We start from the raw sequence: 15,424 nt of genomic DNA, 5'->3' as shown, positions 1-15,424 counted from the left end.
TATGGTGGTAAGGCTCTTTAAGAGGCTATTCTTTTTGCTGATGAAAGCTATTTTATTACTTTAGTAGAATACTGAATATAGCATCTCACCTTTACAAGTTAAAACATTATAGATCCATATAGGGTAGCAACTTAAGAAGCTCAAAGATCAGATAGCTTGTTTTTATTATTAAAAAAAACCCCACAAAGTTGTTGTCAATTAACAATTGATGAATGGTTGAACTGTATTTCCTGAAAACATCTGCAGCCACTGTGTGTTTGTCATGTTTGTCATGTTCTCTTCTCATGTGGTTTATGTTTGTTCTCGTCTCCCCTGAAGGGTGTAGTGCTGTACAGTCGTGATAACAGGGAGCTGGATCTTCTCCTCTTCACGGAAGTCTATGACTTTGTATCGAGGGTGGACCGGGTCCTAAGCAGACCCGGTGGCTCTCTGCTACTGGCGGGCCGGAGTGGAGTGGGTCGGCACACGGCCACATGCCTGGTGTCACACATGCATGGATACACGTTGTTCACGCCCAAAATGTCCCGTGGTTATGCTCTCAAGCATTTCAGCAATGATCTCAAAACGGTAAGAGTGTATTGCATTTATATGATTTTGCCTGCTTTATTGGTTCACATTTTTCTCAGCTAACCGCTAATTGTCTTCTCATTAACAATCCATCAAGTGTTTTGTTTCACATTTACTTTTACAAATTGATTTTATGAATCACACATTTTCAGCACTTTTAAGAAGAAGTACAATGCAGTTTAAGAGTAAGTGCATGTATGGTTTCGGAAGGCGTCAATATGCATGTATGGCATTGTGTTGTTTCCATATGTATATCAAATTTCTATGTTAATCTGTGATGTATGTGTATAAACTGTTAAATGTATGTGTTGATCCTTTGTGCTGTTTGTGTAGGTAATGCAGCTGGCAGGTCTGGAAGGTCAACAGGTGGTTCTGTTGTTGGAGGATTACCAGTTTGTTCACCCGGCTTTCTTAGAGATGGTCAACAGCCTGTTGTCATCAGGTGTGTGTTGTGTTATTGTTTGTTGTTTTTCTTTGATTTTTATGAGAATTCTTTTGATTATTAGAACCTCAAGAGGTTACAAGTTTATTATTAGGTTAAAATTTAAATCTGAATTACATAGCGGCGTCTGTTTGGAGGTTACATGATCCTTAATTCATTATGAGCAATGTACTGCAGTGGTGAAATGAATTATGTGCATAATTTGCATTTCTTTTCATGCATCATGGCCCAACTACCTAGTGGGAAGTATTAAGTTTCACTTTTTCAAACATTTATGAGTTTGTGTGTGTTTTGTTGAAGGTGAAGTTCCAGGTCTGTACTCTCCAGAGGAACTTGAGCCTCTCCTCTCCTCTCTCAAAGATTCTGCCTCCCAGGATGGATTCACTGAGCCACTCTACAACTACTTTTTGTACAGTCAGTACCATATATGCTTTCTCTCTCTATGCACCGTATACGTGTACAATTGTGGTCCTCTTCACAGTGTAAGACTCAGGTGCTTCCTGTGTAACCTTTCTATTCACTGATTGTTCTTACTACCGTATTCTCCTCTATGATTATATATGACCCCACTCTGCTGACCTGTAGTGCTGTGTGGACTGCAGAAACTGCGCAGCGTCACAGAGGTTAAGGTTGCTGCTTGAGAATCAAATCAATAGCTCTATTACTGTCTAAGTAAACAAACTTAACAACTCCCCGCTCACACTCACTATCCAACTCTGCCCAGGAGGCACCAGCTAATAAAAACAATATCGACCACAACAAGTGCATGTCTTCACATTGTCCCCGACTGTCTCAGACCACATTGTTTGTGTCATACACCACTTAGGAATCCAGCAGAACCTTCACATAGTTTTGATCATGGATTGCTCCAACTCCAACTTCACCATCAACTGTGAAAGCAACCCAGCTTTCTACCGCAAGTGCTCTGTCCAGTGGATGGAAGCATGGACCGAAAACAGCATGAAGAAGGTTAGAAGAGCTCAAGATTAAACCAAGAATAGATATTAAATCAGGAAAGTGAAATTCTTTCATCTTATTTGGAAATGTCGAGACCTTTTTGATAAGATTTCTGGAAAAAACAACAACACTGTAGCTCCATGCATACTTGTATGCGTTGCCAGTATCTAGTGTCTCCATATCCAATATTGACCTTGATATCACAGTTAAGATTTAATTTGCTTTCCTGTGGTATCTCAAATGTATAAACTGAAGACTTTGCACATCAAATTGAAAAAGCAGATAAGAGAGATCCATTTTTATTTGTGTTTTATACCATCCGTTTTAATTTTACATAAAAACCTGCACATTGGCAGATTCCAGAGCTGCTACTGGCAAAGACGGAAGGAGGAGGAAGAGGAGGAGTGGAGAATGAAAGAGAAAAATCTACTAAGGGAACAGACTCAGGTAAAATTACATGCACATGAAGTAAAAGTTCATTATGATTCATGGAGACTCCAGTGTGTTGTATTTATAATAAGAGTTTTTGGGATGAGGTGTTTATCACTGAACCCTCTTGATGCTATGTGACTAATTACAGTGCTTTTTAGGATATAGTTTGATTTTAGACATTTGAATTAATGTCTCATTTCTTTTCAGGAGGTTATCTGATAATCCAATAATAAATGTCCACAAAACGTTGTGCACTGAATAAACTAATATGAATAATATGACATTATAAATTATTTTGAGACAAATAATTTGAGTCACGACTAGCATTTCTCTCAATATTCAGTAACTCAACCAGTCAGGGATTTTTTTTGCCTTTGAAATAAAGAATTACAATAATGGTATATCAATGAGACTATTACCTAATTTCCTAGCTTTATATATTTAGTGTCAGTTGTAAATGACCATGTAACTGTAAATTCAGTGCAGTCTGTGCTCACCGGCTTCTTCCTGTCCAAGCAGGGTCTGGCCAGGCAGCTCTGTGCTGTTTGTTCCTGATGGTCCATGAGTCCTGTAGAGAGCATGGTGCAACACCCAGCCAATACATGGCCTTTCTGCATGTTTACACTGCATTATACAAGCGGAAGCAAAGCCAGCTTACAACAAGACAACAGCACCTACAGGTAAAAAGACAGCTATACATATTCACAAAAAGGTACAACCGCTACAACAACTACGACTAAGATTTCACAGAACGTCAGAAAACCTTGGTAATGGCCAATTTTTTTTTTAAATGCCCATGTCCAGGATGCTTGCTCGCGTGAGGAACAGAACACCAACTGTGCCGTTATTTTTATTTTACACGTGTTTTGTTTTTTTTACTTGTGTCTAAAGGCAGGTGTCTCTAAACTGAATGAAGCAAAGGCTCTAGTCGATGACTTGAAGAGGCGGGCCGCAGAGCAAAGTGCACTGCTGAAGACTAAACAACAGGAGGCAGATTCTGCCCTACAGGAAATTACTACCTCCATGCAGGTGGGTGTCAGAGTTTGTCATTGCATGTGTATGACTGTGTATAAAAGGGTTTAATTTCTCTCTTTCCATTTGTCCATCCTCCTCTCAACTGTCACCATGTCCCTTCTCTTCTCTTCTCTTCTCTTCTCTTCTCTTCTCTTCTCTTCTCTTCTCTTCTCTTCTCTTCTCTTCTCTTCTCTTCTCATTTCTCCTCTTGTCATCTGCACTGTGTTGTAAAAGCAGCCTTTTCTGGATTCCTCTAAGTGTGTTACTCCTTAGCTTTGAACCCTGCATGAGAATTGTGTGGTCTGTATTTAAAATGTTTTAAATGTGCTATGTCAATATAGTGGATATGATTGATTGGATATAACTTCTCATCCAGTGTTTGCTATACTATCCTGACACACCATTTCCTTCTGCTGGTGGTTATGGATGGATGGACAGAAAAAAGCAGCTGAACCCTGTACATTGGTTTTATATACTTCAGTATTTACCTAGTAAGATGAAGTGAAAGACAGCGAGAGACAAAACCGAAAAAAGAAAACCAGAGTTTACGGAGTGATACTACCAGACTCTGTTGTAGATATGACTCTTGTAGACATGGAAACAGCAGGTGAGGTGGAATGGAAGAGACTAGAACCAAAATTGGTGAAAAACTGAAATAGGCTGAAAGAAAATGGACACATGGTAGAGAGAGGTTTGTGGAAAATGAGATTTGGTGAGGGAATAAAGAAAGTGGGCAGCATATAGAAAGAGGTCAAGGCTTAACTGTGGGAGTAATGGAAGGATGGAGAGACCATCACTAAAGAGCTTAGCCAGAATGAGGATATGATGTGATATGAATCTAGAGAAAGAGAGTAAAATGCTGCAAAACATTCATCCCCTCTCCCTTTTCCTCCTGAATCATCATGTCGTTCCCTAATTATTACAAAACCAAATGATACTAGTGTTACGTATTATCTCTGTGAATAGCACCTTGAGTTGAGTATATGTTATCCATCACAGTGACTCAAACATCACATGATGTTCCTGATTGTCTTGTCCAGAATGCCAGTGACCAGAAGACGGAGATGGAAAAAATAAAAGGGAAGATGGCTCAAGAAGTGTCAAAGATTGAAGAGAGAAAAGCTAAAATTGATGATGAGCTGAGAGAAGTACAAGTAAGTTGGCTGAGTGACGTGTGCAGCCAATACAATATTCTCTGTCAGCTATGAAAAACACAATCACTTACACCTACCCTGTACTTTTTTACACTTGCAATCCCAGCTGTACTTATCCCTCACTTACCTCTGTGCCTCTCTCTCTCTCTCTCTCTCTCTCTGCTCACCATTGTTATCCTCTAGCCTTTGGTAGATGAAGCAAAGCGTGCAGTGGGAAACATCAAGTCTGAAGCGCTGTCTGAGATCCGCTCTCTGCGCATGCCCCCTGATGTCATCAGAGACATCCTGGAGGGCGTACTCAGATTGATGGGCATTTTTGACACCTCTTGGGTTAGCATGAAGAGGTGAGAGAGCGATGGGAAGAACATGTAAAGGAATAGACAGGGGAAGGGTTAAAAAGAGGGAATGGGTTGATGAATTAAGACAAAGTTACCACATAGTTAGTAATTAAACTGACGGGAATCTTCATCACTTCTTGGGTTACCGAAAAGAGGTGTGAACAAGCGAAGAAGTGTGAAGGGAGAAAGAGGAGGGCAGTTTGTTGTAAAGAGATATTATCAACTTTGGCGTGAAGATGAGATGTTTTAAAGACGACAGTCATCGTCTTCCACCGCATAAATTCACATTGCTTAAAATAAATGAATGTGTGTGAAAAAAGTGATAAATATGTGAAATGAAATGTGTCACAAGTCACTAAGACTGTGAAAGTGAAAATAAGGAGTTTTTAGAGGACATCACATTGTATTAATTAATGGAATGTTTTCATTTGACTTGATAAATATCAAATACAAAGATAAGAGATTGGGATAACATTTATTATTCATACATTTATTTTACCCTCGATGACAACCTAATTTGCTTTGTTCCCATCATAACTCAATTATTTGTTATCCACTCACATCCAATTCTCTGTCCTCTTTTTATTTATTTTTGTAGCTTTCTGGCTAAGCGTGGCGTGAGGGAGGACATAGCTACATTTGAAGCCAGGAACATCAACCCTGAGATTCGACAGAGTGTGGAGGAGCTGCTCAACAGGAACAAGGCCTCCTTTGACCCCAAGGTCAGCCACCCATGGTAGTAGAATGAGAAATAGATGTATGGCAGGTGGATTGTATTAACCTCTTGTTGATGTTTTTTGTGTGACGGTTGTTTTGAGGTTGTTGTGACTGAGGTGTGCTCTTGTGTTGCTGTTGATGCTGTGGTCAGAATGCTAAGCGTGCAAGCGCAGCAGCTGCTCCTCTGGCTGCCTGGGTCACAGCCAATGTCCAGTACTCCCACGTCCTGGAGAGGATAGAGCCACTTGAGAGAGAGCAGGCCGGACTGCATGAGTATGAACCTACACCTACACCTACACTCAACACATCTAACAATTTTGAATTGATTTCTTCTGCACAACAACGCATCTGGATGTTAGATGTGTGCACAAACAAGATAAAGGTTGTGGCATTAGGTTAATAGGTTTAATAGGTTTCTTTTGTTATTTTTGTAAAGATTGTTTGAGATGCCTTTCTCTCTTTGTGTGTGTGTGTGTGTGTTCACAGAAACCTGAGGAAAACGGAGAATAGAAAGAATAAGCTGGAGGATCAACTTAACTCTGTTGGAGCCAAAGTCAGCGACTTGAAAGACAAGTATGCTCTCCTCTAATTTTACGTCTTTTCTTTCAACCTTTGATGTCTATGTTTTTCATCTGCGAAAACAAAACTGGTCGGTACACTGGAATAAATCACCGCTGTGATGTGTTTGTAATAAATCATGTTTTCTAATTTGTCAACATCGTTACTCCCTTCAAATGTCAAAACGTTTACCAAGAAAACTAAATCTGAAAACAATCTGCCTGTCATTCAGCATCCCTCATTCCTTGCAGCTTGTTTTCTTTTAGTATAGAACTCCTGTTGGAGGTGAGACTTTTGTTTGCATTCCTCTCGTCTCTACTTTGTCACAATGTCTGCTGTGCATACAGATTCTTTTTTCAGCTCATGTAAAGTAGTGTTTGTTATCATATGTAACTTTGCTAATATCTTTTCAACCTCTTCTGACCTTTCATAAAGCACATCTATCTTACTTGTGATCTCTTTTACTCCTTGCCACCCTTTCTTCAGGTTCCAGTGTCATACTGCAGAGGCAGCGAAGTTGGAGGCTGAGGTGACAAAAGCTCAGGACACAATTTCTGCTGCTCAGCAGCTCATATCACAACTGGATGGAGAACACACACGGTGGAACACACAGGTAGTTTGATGTATGAGTATGGTGATGTATGTATTGGTGAGGGAGGTGATACACATTTATTCAGAGCAGGGATCATTTACCATCTAAAAGCATCACGGGGTGTGTGTGTGTGATTATGTGAGTGTGACAGGGGATGAATCCTGCTGTCTTGGGTTCCCTTCTGGCTGTTTTTACTCCTCTCCACAGCATCTGTCTGCACCTTAATTAAAACACTCAATCTCCTCTTGACACACTCACACTCCTGTACACACCCTCACACTCACTGCCTCCCTCAAGGCGAGCACCAAAGAGCCAGTTTACTCACTGCTCACGTACGGTAACGCCACATGCTTACACATACACATTTGTGTATAACATACATACTGCCTCCAAACAGTACTTGGTAGACGAAGTACCGTAATTGTGCCTTTAAGCTGAAGTATTTAACCTTTATTTTACCAGGATAGTCCAACTGAGATTGCAAATCTCTTTTCCAAGGGTGTTCTGGCCAAGGGGCAGCAACAAACTCATCAGCAAGGACACCTCATCCAAATTTCAATAAAACAATAACAGACATTAGAGAGCAAAATGAAAGAAACCTTAAAGCAGTGACAGACCAGTGATTTGGAGTCCTTCAGAATGATTTTATAATGACAATTATCCAGAGAAACCAGATTTTGGAGTTTGAGGGTGTGTTCTATAGTTTGTTCCAGTCTGAAGTAGCACAATCGTGGAAGAGTGTATAAATGTGCAATGCGTAGTATCCATGAGGTTTTTGGTGAAAATACGCACAAACGTAATGAGTGGCGTGGTGTGAGTGTTAAGGCATGACTCTTAGCAATCCTATATGATATACATACACACAACATATATGATCCTCTGGTATGGAACAAGAGAACCCCATAATATCTATCATTAACCTTGAAATCAATGTACTGTGGAGCGATGAGTTGGAATATGTAATATGTACCGTATGCTTCTCTTTCATTCAGATGTCTGAGATAAAGAATGAGTTGGACACGCTCCCTGTGAGGACAATGCTCGCCGCAGCCTTCATTACCTACCTGTCTGCAGCTCCCGAAGACCGTAGAAAACACAGTCTGGAGACATGGATGGCTCAATCTGGACTACAGAGTAAATTTACTGTTTAGGCTAATGCACCAGACGGGCATCAGAAATATAATTCTACCCACAAACACACACATACATGATACCGTGCATTGTGTTGATACATGAGGTACAAACACAATGCACTCATCACATATAAAGTAGTGTGTAATTTTTATTTTTATTTTATTCCTTTGTTGATGTTGTTATCCTCCCTCTGTATCACTAAATACTGGGTCGTTCATTTGAAAACGGGCTTTGCCAAGCTAAACTATCAGACCTGACTGAAGGTCCAAAACTAGCGACTGATACCACAAATGTCTCATGAGCATCTTTGCTGATATTGTTAATCAAGTGTGAATTATGGTCTTTTTCTCTGAAGTTATTTTTGCAACCATTTTAGTCACCCCCTTATAGCTATTCAATATATTATTTCCATGTTTGGCTTGGAAACTGAATGCAAAAAAAAAATAAAAATAAAAAGAATGTATATATATATATATATATATATATATATATATAAATATGTTGGTCCAACATGGGATCTAAGAAAGAGACAGTTGTGAGGAGCTGGTAAGCTTAAACTGCATTAGGTTGTACTTATCAAACTTATTTGACAATGCTTTTTATGTAACAGACACTACAGTCTTAACTCCAATAAATCACTTCTTTTGAAATATACACATTAGAACATTCTGATTTACTGTCAGCTCTTGTGTTCGGAAATGAGCATGCTATCCGCACAAATCAAACTATATAATTAGTGCATTCTGTTTCAGCATTAATTGGTGCCTCAATATTGGCTCAAGACACATATTTTGACTTGACAGTCTGTGTTTGAGATGTGCACGTAAATCTAAAATGGCAGAGTCAACCTCTTACAGGGCCATCTGTTGAGCGGACTTAAGTGGCTGCTGCAGTGTCCAGTAAATGCAACATCTCGGGTTCGATGGAAATCACCAACCCTATTCTTCGTTGAACATATATATTGTGAAAACTGCAAATAAGCAAGTACATTTGTGTCGTGTGTGTTTTTCTATCAGAGTTTGATTTGCGGTCATTCCTGTGCTCGGAGAGCGAACAGTTGATCTGGAAAAGTGAAGGTCTGCCATCTGATGACCTCTCCATGGAGAATGCACTGGTCATACTACAGGTTAGACATCTGATTGCCTTTCAGTCACCTCATGTTTACATCTCTGCTTTTGTTGTAATCACATTGATTTCACATTAGTTTTGACACAAAAATTATCTACATGTATGTTATTGAAACAATTTCATCACTTATCATCAATTTCTGTGTGATGTGTGTGATTTGACATCCAGCATTTACCTCTAACAACCAGTTTCTACATTAATTATTGCCATTCATCTGTCCTTCACTGGTCTGTGTTGTGCTTGTGTGTGTTTTTTTTGCCATCACTGCCTTCAGATCAATGCTCTCAAGTTACGGGTAAGAAGTTATTTGGTCCTTCATCCATGAGTGAACACTGAGTTTTCTGTGTTTTTTTTTTTACTGTGTTTTTTGAGTTCAAGTTCTACCATGTACACCCATTTTTATTTTTGACAGAAGTTAGTTTTTTGTGCCTTTTCGAAGTCATGTTTTTACCTTTAAATGAAGAATCTCAGCAAACCTGTGTTTTTTGTACAGATCTACAAATATATCTTAAGTCATTGAGTACTTACTTGGGGGTACCCTTGAGCAAGGTATCCAACCCCCATTGCTCCCTGGGCACTATTAGAGGATGAGTTAAATGCAAAGAAAGAATTTCCCCTGTCGGACTGATAAAGACTAATTTATTATTGAAAATGTATGTACGGATTATTATTAAGATACGTGAGATACTTGTGTAATGTTAAAAAGAAAACAAAACACTACTTATGTGAAGTACATCGGTCAAGGAAAAGCTATAGGGACCTGACAAATATACAGGTTTGAAAAAAAGTTTTAGCTCCATATTTGCCAGGCATAAGTGCAATGGTGATTGATATTGATGAGCCTATTGACTACCCCCACACACACACACACAGTGTCTTCCTAAATAAAATGATCTCAAATCAATGTAACCTGAAAAACAATTCTCTCTCATCTTTCTTCACTCAAGAGTGTTGCCTGTCCATTCCTGATTGACCCATCATCCCGAGCTACAGAGTGGCTGCGCACACATCTCAAACAGCACAGACTAGAGGTTATCAGCCAGCAGGTAAACACTCACACATGCATGCATACCTCTCAAGCAATTCATGTTAAACATTTCTGTGACGTGTTTCTTCAGATTTTTCTTGACTGATCTTCCTATTGTCTGAATCTGACTCAACTTTTAGAACAGTCAGCAGCGATGCACCTGGGCTGCGATGATAAATGAGCACCGCTGCTAAAATTTCATATGATCATTAATATCAATGTGCCACTAATGATTATCACTCATAACTTGCACAAGTGAGCACAGAAAACTGCAAATTAAGATGCAAAAGACCACACACCAGGTGTTACGCACCTTTAGTGAAACATTTATAAGCTACATGGATTATTAACCTATTTCACTTTAAAGTAATTTGACTTGAAGGATATGGGCCATGCCGTCAAGACATCTCCTCATGGACACCAGCACAATACCAATGGAAACACCAACTATTATACCTCAACTAATGTTAATAAGTGTGTGAATAAGCCTCCTCAATCAGTTGTTGACTAAAATCATATGCTTTTTCACTGTCTTTATTTTATACACAGTGTTCTAGTTCTACAAAACTAAACTGAACATGACATGACCTTGCTTACTTCCTTTTACATACATATACATTCATACCTCTTTTCACACACTTCCACTTTGCACTTTGATTTATTAATTGCTTGTTTACATCCCATTCTTGTTTTGTTGTTCTTGAATGTTTATGTCTGCTCTGTGAGCCATTGTATTGCCACCTGCGGTCAAATTAGTTTTTTGTTTTTTTTAATTAATTTAATTGAATCTCACAAATATCTTCAGTGGGTTCTTACATTTACAGTATATGTCTGTCTTTTTACTCTATAGGACAACAACTTCATGACATCTCTGGAGTTAGCGGTCAGATTTGGAAAAACCCTCATTATACAAGAGATGGATGGAGTTGAACCAGTACTCTACCCACTGTTGCGGAGGGACCTTATAGCACAAGGTATTAAAATGCACTCACAAGCACAAGTGGCAATTTTATATAAAGTTGGGATGAGAACATTTTGTACTTTAGTTGAATACTCACCCATATATGGTATGTACTTTTTCTGTTATTATTGCATAAACATGATCATCATTATTTTAACCAGGATGACCAAGTTTGATTATCCAATCCTGAGACTGTTTCTCGCTTGTGCCAGAAAGAGATATTTTGCTTTCTGATAAGAAGAATAAAGTGCTGAATTAAAATCATGATTAAAAACATGTATTCTATTCAGTATATAGCATCCGTCCATCATGGTTCTGTCTTTGCAACTGAGACAACAGAGAGTAGGCTCACACCACAGACGGCACAGTATCTAGATAATAGTAAACATTTAAACTTGCAGATCCATGCTATATGTGTATATATGTATATTGTGGAGACGCCTCAGGTGTCAAACAATATAACTTCTTTCAACACATCAGATGAGTTAATTAATCCCACTGTTCAACTTGAAGTGTTTTCCCCTATGTGGTATTTATAGATATGTGTGCTGTCAAAGTTGGAAAAAAAAAGATAATTACACATACTATAACTTTGCTCATCAAAAACGCTGATTGTGTGAGCCACTGATGTGAAATATTCAGAGAGACACAAGCTATGTAATTAGTCAAAATAAATATTTACTGATATTTAGATGTGAAATTTAAATGAAAAATCTTTTTTGATCATGTAGTTTCAGACATAACATATGACGCCTTTGTTTCTTGGTTTCAATAAATTCACACCAACGACATACTACGAGTGTAAACAGAGGGTAGAAACACACCAGCCTTTGGAAAATGAGGGTGAGTCATGAGGTTCTGGTTCATCCAGGGAGAACTGGGCTCAGAATGAGTGGGCGCAGAGAAAGTTAGAAAAAGGGCAAGTTATTCATTTAGAAGTAGTGTTGAACACGACTCTAAAAAAGAGGCAAAGAGACAAAGGCTCTGCACTACTGCATTGCAGACATCTCGATATGAGGAGAGAGTAGAATATAAAACGATGAAGATAGAATTTAGAGTGACCATTGAAGACAGAGCCTGAACAGTACACTACATGTTGCTAACAGGTCTCTGTTTCTTTCTGTCAAACATCTACACACATGGACACACAAAGGCCCTAGATATGTGGTTCAGATAGGGGACAAGGTTATTGATTACAACGAGGACTTCCGTCTCTTCCTGGCAACACGGAATCCCACGCCCTTCATCCCACCTGATGCTGTTTCCGTGGTCACAGAGGTCAACTTCACTACCACCAGGGCAGGTTTGCGAGGACAGGTGACCCACACTTACTGTATACTCAAAATCCGTTATAACTGCTTAACAGCAAATTTTATCTCTGTGAATCAATGTTTAATGCTTTGTCACAGCAGTGTTGATTAGGCTTCCTGATGTTTACGGCAATGACATTTTGTAAAATAAAAAAAAAACACAGTGAATTATGACTGACTAGTTTTATTTATGTACTGGAAAAACTGCTTTTATGCTGAACAAATACAATGCATAGCCTATATAATGTATGTTGCAGCCATACTGTTTGTGTCTCTGTTTTCATAATGTATGCTTGTTTGTGCTTATGTTTAGCTGCTAGCCTTGACCATTCAACAGGAGAAGCCGGAACTGGAGACTGAGAAAACCAGACTTCTTCAACAAGAGGAAGACAAGAAAATACAGCTGGCTCAGCTGGAAGAATCGCTGTTAGAGGTACGCAGACAGACACACAGCATACAGTGTATTCTGTAAATGCAATCTAGAGGAACATGTGTTATCATAGGAAATTATACTATAATGCACTTACCATTTGTACATATTTGGTAGACTATACCTTAAAGGGATAGTTCGGAACATTAAGTTATATGACGCCGACCCCAGGAGTAGAGTGGATGCAATGTTGTTAAATCATTTAACGAGTCTCCAGGTCAGAGCAGAGAAAAGTAGATATTATTATATATTATGTGAGTGTGTGTGTGTGTGTGTGTATAATATACACACACATATTATTGAAGTCTAGTGTGATTCTGTCTTTTATCCACACAAAAATAGTTTTTAACTGGAAAAGGTGTATTGATCACACAGTGGGGAAATTCATTTTCTGCATGTGACCCATCCTAGAGTTAGGGTAAGAACTAGATTAATTCTTAATTTATTTTTCCTCTCTGCAGCTTCAGTCCCATCTCCTTGCATCGTGCCTATCTCTCTCTGGTACAGTTCCTCATCTGTGTACTCTGGTTCATAAAAATAACCCGTTGGATTTTCTCTACACGGTTCATCTTCATCTGTTTGATAGTCAGACACGTTGGTTTGTTCTCTCTGACAGGTGAAACACTGTGACATGTGACTTGCATGGATGTGTGGCATAGCGATACGGGCCAGAACATAGTACCAAATTGATCTGACCCACCGATGGACAGCGGTTTTATTGTTCAAATGTGTTAACGTAACATATGCATGCATGTTTTGTGGTTTAGAACCTGTTAGTTCTGTGACCCCAGCTCTCTAAATGATTTAACAACATTGCATCCACTCTATTCCTTGGAGTCTGTGTCATACAACTTCATGGTCAAAAATCCGAACTATCCCTTTAAGCCACCATATTATCATTTGACATTTTTTATTTTTATTTTAAAGGTTATTTCTCTCAGCAGTTTTAGAACATAGCTGCTTACTGCCACTGTTGGCCTGGGAAGAATGTAAAAGACAGAACAGACAGTGTGTGCAAACCAAGCAGGAGGAATCCGTAGTGATTTGTCACCAGCTTTCCTCCCCTGAACACAATCAAATGTGTTTGATGGAGCACCGGCCAAGTTGAATACACTACTGCTGGGCATTGTGTATGTGGTGGTGGTGGTGGTGGTGGTGGTAGAGACAGAAGAGTGATTTACTTTCTCTGCACTAACTAAGCCACTTTAATTGGTGGGATACCTTAGCTGACTTTTGGAAGTCACAAACTTTCTTAAATTGTATTTCTCATCACATATTCATGCACTTTCTATGCAGCCTTTCTCTCATTTCACACCCACGGTGATGAGAATATCGTTAAATGGGTTTTAATGTCCAAATATTGTAATGAGGATCCCTCTACTTCCAGGCAAATACTCCATGCCAATACACTTTAACGGTCAAATACACAGAGTTAAATGATGTTATGACACATGGACATGCAGCATAATGATTACATTTTTGTGCCCATAGTTTAAGTAAACTTCAGACACACATTGGCAGAACCAAGAGCAGGATGTCAGTGGTACTAGACATGGAATTAATCTAGAATTGTAGGAGGCATATTTGACTTGACATTTCCATGCTCTACTGCTTTCCCATCAATTGTATTTGAATTTATTTGAATAGATTTTATCTGTTGGTTTCAGAGAATAGATTCCACCAAGTGAAGAGGGGACATTCAATGAAGGCTTAAATAGAAAAATTGAATGCAAAATTGACAAGTCCTGCAGACTTCAGCCAGTTGAGCGATACACAATAACATTGTCTTCACTTCTTGTGCGTTAACATAACACTTCTGTTGTTCTTTTGCTTATCAATGACTCTCTCCCTCCAATTCTTGTGATCTATTTTGTTTGAAATCTGTCCACTTGTCCTGTGTCAGACCCTGGCTACAGCTCAGGGTAATATTCTGGACAATAGGGAGCTGATAGACAGTCTGAACCAGACCAAGGCGAGCAGTGCCCTCATCCAGGAGTCACTACTGGAGTCACACAGGCTGCAGGCTTCTCTGGACCAGGTAATGTGCTTCATTTACACACACACTGAAATGAGTTCAGTCCAGACCTTTATTTTTTTTTATTTTAGATTCTATATTAATCCCCTTAGGGAAATTATTCTCTGCATTTTGACCCATCCTACAATTAAGAGCAGTGGGCTGCCACACTGAGTAGCGCCCAGGGAGCAATGGGGGTTGGGTACCTTGCTATGGGGTACCCCAGCCCTTTTCACCTGGTGGGGACTTGAACTGGCGACCTTCCGTTTACAAGCCAAGTTCCCTTTCCACTTGCTGCCCCAAGAGTTTTACCAGTACACCAACCTTGTTATTGTCCCTCAAGGGGGAAATTTGGTTTGCAGCAGTGGTTTAAAAGACACTAAACATAAGGACACAAGACAGAACACAAAATATTCAAGGAACCTTAAAAAATTCAGTGTTTACTTAAAACGTCCACTGAAACATCCACTGAAATATCAGCAACAATATATAGATGAACAAATAAGCAAAATGATGCTGCTTAAAGTGTCACAGAGGATTTGGCTGAATGATTATACATTAATTGCACCTGGAACAAAAGAACAATTGTATCTACTGCAGATACCTGTACCTAGAGAAACAAATTCCTCCAGCAGCGGATGGTCATTGC

At 39.2% G+C, this 15,424-nt stretch overlaps 1 protein-coding gene across 2 annotated transcripts in view; it reads left to right on the top strand.

Moving 5' to 3' along the window:
- LOC122773195 (cytoplasmic dynein 2 heavy chain 1) overlaps positions 1-15,424 on the top strand; it is an 89,570-nt gene that overhangs the window by 31,462 nt on the left and 42,684 nt on the right. The window contains exons 54-74 of one of the 2 annotated variants that reach the window (XM_044031675.1): positions 319-567; positions 901-1,009; positions 1,310-1,423; positions 1,836-1,978; positions 2,323-2,413; positions 2,918-3,078; positions 3,290-3,427; positions 4,453-4,566; positions 4,750-4,910; positions 5,503-5,626; positions 5,773-5,894; positions 6,108-6,194; positions 6,666-6,792; positions 7,764-7,905; positions 8,922-9,031; positions 9,308-9,328; positions 9,981-10,079; positions 10,911-11,034; positions 12,175-12,338; positions 12,645-12,764; positions 14,665-14,799. In XM_044031675.1, coding sequence (XP_043887610.1) covers positions 319-567; positions 901-1,009; positions 1,310-1,423; positions 1,836-1,978; positions 2,323-2,413; positions 2,918-3,078; positions 3,290-3,427; positions 4,453-4,566; positions 4,750-4,910; positions 5,503-5,626; positions 5,773-5,894; positions 6,108-6,194; positions 6,666-6,792; positions 7,764-7,905; positions 8,922-9,031; positions 9,308-9,328; positions 9,981-10,079; positions 10,911-11,034; positions 12,175-12,338; positions 12,645-12,764; positions 14,665-14,799 — 2,655 coding nt within the window. The remainder of the gene's footprint in view (positions 1-318; positions 568-900; positions 1,010-1,309; positions 1,424-1,835; positions 1,979-2,322; positions 2,414-2,917; positions 3,079-3,289; positions 3,428-4,452; positions 4,567-4,749; positions 4,911-5,502; positions 5,627-5,772; positions 5,895-6,107; positions 6,195-6,665; positions 6,793-7,763; positions 7,906-8,921; positions 9,032-9,307; positions 9,329-9,980; positions 10,080-10,910; positions 11,035-12,174; positions 12,339-12,644; positions 12,765-14,664; positions 14,800-15,424) is intronic. The other variant, XM_044031676.1, reaches the window with a different exon arrangement.

This window comes from Solea senegalensis, linkage group LG8 (genome assembly GCF_019176455.1).
Source record: "Solea senegalensis isolate Sse05_10M linkage group LG8, IFAPA_SoseM_1, whole genome shotgun sequence".
Classification (NCBI taxonomy): Eukaryota; Metazoa; Chordata; class Actinopteri; order Pleuronectiformes; family Soleidae; genus Solea; species Solea senegalensis.
This window is presented reverse-complemented; position numbering and strand designations above follow the sequence as displayed.